Source organism: Loxodonta africana, chromosome 2 (assembly GCF_030014295.1).
Source record: "Loxodonta africana isolate mLoxAfr1 chromosome 2, mLoxAfr1.hap2, whole genome shotgun sequence".
Lineage (NCBI taxonomy): Eukaryota > Metazoa > Chordata > Mammalia > Proboscidea > Elephantidae > Loxodonta > Loxodonta africana.
This window is the reverse complement of record NC_087343.1, coordinates 223,214,974-223,220,973: the sequence shown is the minus strand read 5'-3', so window position 1 is coordinate 223,220,973 and position 6,000 is coordinate 223,214,974. Positions and strand designations below refer to the sequence as shown.

The following is a 6,000-nucleotide window of genomic DNA, read 5'->3' as shown; positions in this document are numbered from 1 at the left end:
TTTGAATCATTGGGGCGTAAATAAAACCAAAGTGCTGGTAAGACAGAAGAAAACTTGCCCACCAACTTTTGAAGATTACATTCATCTACTTAAAAATATTAGCAAAATATTTATAGGACTGTCCTATTTTTAAAAAAACTTCAAGTGCACTGTCGAACATCTTTGCAAACGTGAGACATCATGTATCTGACGGAATGTTGGGGAATGGATGTGCGTGGTGAGCGAGCCCATGAAGGATCCCGTGGACCCCTGGGATGTTAAAGCTGGAGCGTTCTGGGGTTGGGAGGCGATTCAGTGGTGGCGGAGCCGTGCTTGCGCTGGGCTTGACGATCCTTGTGTCCGTCACTTCTGGAGCTCCGGGCTCCCCTGAACTGTGTCCCCTTCTCCAACCGCTCCTCTCACCCATTCATGGGTGTGGTGTGTCTGGGACCAACGCTTGACAGCAGGCTTCCTGGGGACAGACTGGGCTGTGTTTTCATCATCCTTGGGGCTCATCCAAGCACTGACACAGCGCGAAGGACGGGGGGCTCTCCAGAATGCGTGATGAATGACTAACCGAGCTGACGTCACCGCTGCCTGAATGGGGAATGTGGTTGTCATGTCAGTGTACAGGCAGCAAAGCAGGAAAACCCAGGAATGTCCCAAGGACATGACTGCCGTGCTTACTGGGGAGTGAGAGATTGTGCCCCCAATACCAGGGCGGTGCCTCCCAGAATGCCAGTAGGACAGGTACAGAAAGGAGCAGAGCTGGGGAGCTGCACCTGGACACCCTGCTGCAGCTACGGGCTCAGAGTCCAGCTCCGGCTGCCCTGAACTGTCCTCCACATCCATGTGGGACATTGGGTAGCATTTGGGGACACCAAGTGCCCACAAGCCCTCCTGGTTGCAAAATGTGACTGGGATTTTATTATTATTCATTTGCAGAACCTTTATAAACATAACAGTCTTGCCATATCCCACTAAAGGTTTATACTAACAATAAGCCACTTGCTGTTGAATCAACCTTGACTCGTGCCAGAGTAGAACTATGCTCCATAGGGTTTTCAATGGCTGAGTTTTTGGAAGTAGATTGCCAGGCCTTTCTTCCGAGGTACCTGTGGGTGGATTTGAGCAGCCAGCCTCTTGTTTAGCAGCCAAGTGCATGAACTATTTGCACCACCCAGGGGCTCCGTATGAACAATACTACACCCCAAAACAGATGTCATTGGCCCATGACGAATTGTATTCTTGCCAAAGGGAAGAAAAATCCACACGCCCCTTTGACAGGTCAGAAAAGCATCTTCATATACAAAGGCTAAGATATTTAAAACAACTGTTGCTGAGTAAAGAATGGAGGAGACCTGGTGGCGCACTGGTTAAAGTACTCGGCTGCTAACTGAAAAGTTGGTGGTTCCAACTCAACCAGCCCCTCTGTGGGAGAAAGATGTGGCAGTCTGCTTACCTAAAGATTTATAGTCTTGGAAACCCTGTGGGGCAGTTCTGCTCTGTCCTATAGAGTCGCTATGAGTCAAATTGACTCAATGGCCGTGGGTTTGGTGGTTCTGGGGGGTTTAAGTAAAGAACTGCAGCAGCCTTGTATCCACATCACGTCCTCAACGAAAGAACCGATGAGCCCTGGTGCCTTCCAGGTCGGGGGACACAACCAGTAATAACAATCTGAATTTATTCAACATTTAGGATGTGCCAGACACCATGTAAGTGCCTTTCCTGCAGTTTCTTGCTAGGTTCTCACAGCCACTACATGAAGTGGGTGCTGCTATCACCCACCCCCTTTTACGGATGAGGAGACCAAGGCACCGAGAGGTTCAGAACCTCTGCTGAGATCACCCAGCGTGGAGATGCAGAGCTAGAACCTGGAGCCTTGCTCCATCCTCGGCTGCACCGCCTCTGGTGCTGGGTGCCCGTGGTTGTGTAGGCTGGTAGAACCCTGTTGCTCATCCCTAATTGATCATTTCCTGCTTTTCAGCTGCTCCCCATTGCTTTTGGGGAGGAGATGATGCATCCCCAGTGACAACCCACAAAACACTAACACACGCAAATCTGCCTTTGCAGAAGCTCCCTGGGGCCAGCTCTCCCTTCATCCCTGGCAGCTGTGGCGGACAAGCCCTTCTTACCTGTCTGGCTCCTTACCCTCCTTCAGTGCGACTATGACCTTTCATTCGTAGAACACCTGGTAGCTAAAGTTGTCAGACTGGATTTTGAAGTTGTATCTCCCAGTCATCCTCTGGTAGCGCAAGATCAGTAGGGCAGCTATGCCTGTCACCAAGGCAAAGACGGCCACCACGATGAGGACCACATAGCCCACTCCCAGGCCTGGCCGTCCACCTGCAGAGTCACCTGGGGGGATGTGACAGGTACAAGGTGAGATGTCTACCTAAACCAGGAGGAACTCATCTCTGGCCTAGACCCAACTGGAGTCCCTGCAGGGGGAAAATTGTGGTGAGGATGAAGCAGGGTGCTTAGAGCAGGGCCCAGAACAGAGCAGGCTCTCGACGGGGTAGTGACTGTTCAACATGATGATTACCCTCTGGACACAATGGATGTGAAGCACCTGGTTAGTGAGGACCCCTGAGTATGGCCATGTATCTTCAGCTAGCAGAGATGGAGGCAGGCGCCCGAAGCCCAGGAGCACACCCAGCTTAGCTCTTAGGCTAAGCGTGGGCCACGAGGACGAGGTCAGTGTGGGAGACACAGGTCCTCCCTATAGGAGAAGGAGAGCTTGGCCAGATTTCTGACAGAGACCCAGGCTGAGCCTGAACACATCCTACAACACAGCGGGGTGGGGTCTTCAGGCAGGAAAGCATTGCAAGAGGGGCAATAGAAACACAGGAATGTGTATACCCAAAAGGATTGAAAGCAGGGATGCAAATGGATACTTTCACGTGAATGTTCACAACAGCACTATTCATGACAGCTAAAAGGTGGAAACAACCCAGGTGGGCATCAACAGACGAGTGGATAAACAAAATGCGGGTCAGCCCTACAAGGCAATACCCATCAGCAACGAAAAGAAATGACGTACAGAGGCATGTACAGCTGGGATGAACCTCAGCAACATCGTGGCGGCCGAGATAATCAGACACAAAGGGTCACGTGTGTGATTCTGTTCACATGAAATATCCAGAAGAGGCAAAGCCATGGAGACAGGAAGCAGACTGGCGGTTGCAGGGACTGGGGGAAGAGAGAAATGGAGAGTGACAGCTTAAGGGGCACAGGGTCTCCTTCTGAGGTGGTGACAGTGTTTGGGAAGTAGGTGGAGGTCGTGACTGCAAAGCGTTGTGGATGCACTAAATGCCACCGAGTTGTTCACCTTCAAATGGTTAATTTTCTATGCGAATTTCACTTCATTTTAAAAAATAATAAAAACAGGAGAAAACCATGCTGCCTGAGAAAGAAAGAAGCTGCCAGCCCTTCTAACCTTCCCTTTAACACCGCAAGGAGAGACCCGACCACCTGCCACAGAGATAATCCTAGCCTCATGGAGATGAGTGTGTGTGACATGGTTCCAGAGCACCGGTCCAACCGTTGCCACGGAGTCAACTCCAGCTCCTGGCGACCCCGTATGTGTCAGACTAGAACCGTGCTCCATAGGGTTTTCCATGGCTGTGTTTTTGGAAGTAGATCACCAGTCCTTTCTTCTAAGGCACCTGATGGACTCACACCTCCAAACTTTGCTAAGACGGACTAGGAAAAAGGCCTGGCTATCTGCTTCCAAAAATTAGCCATAGAGAACCTTATGGACATAATGTTTGGTAAAGCAGAGGGTCTGCAAAAAAGAGGGAGGCCCTCAATGAGATGGACTGACCCACTGGCCGCGACAGCGGACTCAAACACAGCAAAGATGGTGAGAATGGCGCAGAGCCAGGCAATGTTTTGTTCTGTTATACATAGGCCACTGTAAGTAGGAGCTGACTCCATGACATTTAGCAACAACAATCTGATGAGTAGTTAAGTAGATGGGTGGATGATTTGATAAGTGGGTGGATGAGTTGATGGGTAGATGGATGGATGGATGGTTGGATGGACGGGTGGGCGGGCGGATGGATGGATAAGCAGGTGGGTGGATGAGTGGATCGGTAAATAAATGGATAGGTGGATGGAGGAATGGTTTAGTGAATTGGTGGGTGGATGGATGGAGGAGTGGATGGAGGAACGGTTTAGTGAATTGACAGGTGGATAGATGGATGAGTGGGTGTCTAAGTGAGTGAATGGATAGGATTCAGAAGTTTCAGTAATTTTCCCAAGTCCACACAGCTCGTGTCATATCTTCTATTCAAATGCAGGTCTCTAAGTCCAAGACCGGAAACCCTGGTGGTGTAGTGATTAAGAGCTATGGCTGCAAACCAAAAGGTCGGCAGTTTGAATCCACTAGGTTCTCCTTGGAAACCCTATGAGGCAGTTCTACTCTGTCCTATAGGGTTGCTGTGAGTAAGAACTGACTCAACAGCAATGGGTTTGGTTGTATTTTTTGTTTGTTTTTTTCTTTTTAGCTCCAAGACCAGTACTTTTCCCACTTTCGTTTGACATTGCCTGAAATCTCTTATGAATAAATGAAAAGGCTTCATCTCTATAAATGAGAATGAATTTTAAAGACATTCTGTTTCCTATTAGAGGCCCAGGCCAACCACTTCTCCCCAGTAATTTGAGAAAATGAAGAGGGCAGGAGAGCATGTGGTCCTAGGACCTAGACCAGCAGTTGCCTGAGGACCCATCAAAGCACAGGAGCCTGAGACCCAACTGCAGGGACTCCGAGGTAGTAGGTCTGGTATGTGGCCTGGGACCTGTGTATATTTTTACAACCTCCCAGATGCTTTGCATAAGAACCAGGAGTTGAGAGTCACCATCCCTTGAAAAGGCCTCCCTCCTCCTGGCGCCCAGAGTCATCCCCAAGTCCTGATCAACACTCAGTCTGGCTCATCCCCTGGAGCCACACTGCAGGAGTTCTGTTCAGGAGAGTAGAGAGAGGTGGGAAGGGTCATTAGGTTAGGAAGAAAAACAAGAAAGGGAAGATCAACCAGAATTAGGTTCATTTGCAAGAAAGAGGAAAACCCAAACTAACAGTGGCTTAAAGAACAAAGAAGTTCTTTTCTTTCTCACATAAAACTTGGAGGTCAGAGCCCAGGCCTGGCCTGGCAGCTCTGCTCCATGGAGTCCTTGGGAACCTTGCCCCTTCCAGCTCGATGTGCCCATCCTTAGGGGGTGGCCGTGTCCTCATGGCTCAAGATGACAGTGGCTGCAGCCATCTCCTCTGCCGCTCAGGCAGCAGGAAGTGGGGAGAGACAAAGGAAAAGGGGGCGAAGGGTAGGCACCAGGTGCTTTTTAAGGGGATGCCCCAAAGTTGTCACAGGACATTTGTGTTTGCATCTCATTGGCCAGAGGCAATGAAACAGCTACACGCAGCTGTACCTGAAACAGCTTTTTCACATACAGCTGCACTTAGCCGCAAGGGAGGCTGGGAATTAGGGCTTTTATTCCAGGCAGCCATGAACTAGCTAAAAAGAAGGGGGTCTATTACCGTGGGAGCAGAGGGCAGGAGACAGTGGGAGACAGCCAGAAGTTTCCGTCTTAACACCTGAAGCACACAGCTTCTGGAGAATTGATTTTGAATTTTGAAAATACATGGAACATAATATGGCTGACAAAATTTTATACTTAGAGGAATCAGCAGTGCCATTGTTTGCATCTTTTAATTTAGTAGAGCCTCGAATGAAACACGGGGGCCACTGGTGTTTTCAGTAGTAGAATCTCGCCTTCCACGAGGGAGACCCGGGTTCCGTTACTGGCCAGTGCACTTCTCGCACAGCCACCACCCATCTGTCAGTGGAGGCTGGCGTGTTGCTGTGATGCTGAACAGGTTCAAAAACCCTGTGGAGCACAGATCCGCTCTGATAAATGTGGGATTGCCACGAGGTGTAGCTGACTTGACAGGAACTAGAATGGTTTTTGAATGAAACGGCTTTTTCACACGTGTGCACACATGTGCGCACACGCGCACACACA

The 6,000-nt window shown here is 49.8% G+C and overlaps 1 protein-coding gene across 1 annotated transcript in view; it reads right to left on the bottom strand.

The window, feature by feature from the left end:
• Positions 1-1,597: 1,597 nt before the first annotated feature.
• Positions 1,598-6,000, bottom strand: part of UMODL1 (uromodulin like 1) — a 92,550-nt gene continuing 88,147 nt past the window's right edge. The window contains exon 22 of the mRNA XM_064279741.1: positions 1,598-2,337. Coding sequence (XP_064135811.1) covers positions 2,156-2,337 — 182 coding nt within the window. The 3' untranslated portion in view covers positions 1,598-2,155. The remainder of the gene's footprint in view (positions 2,338-6,000) is intronic.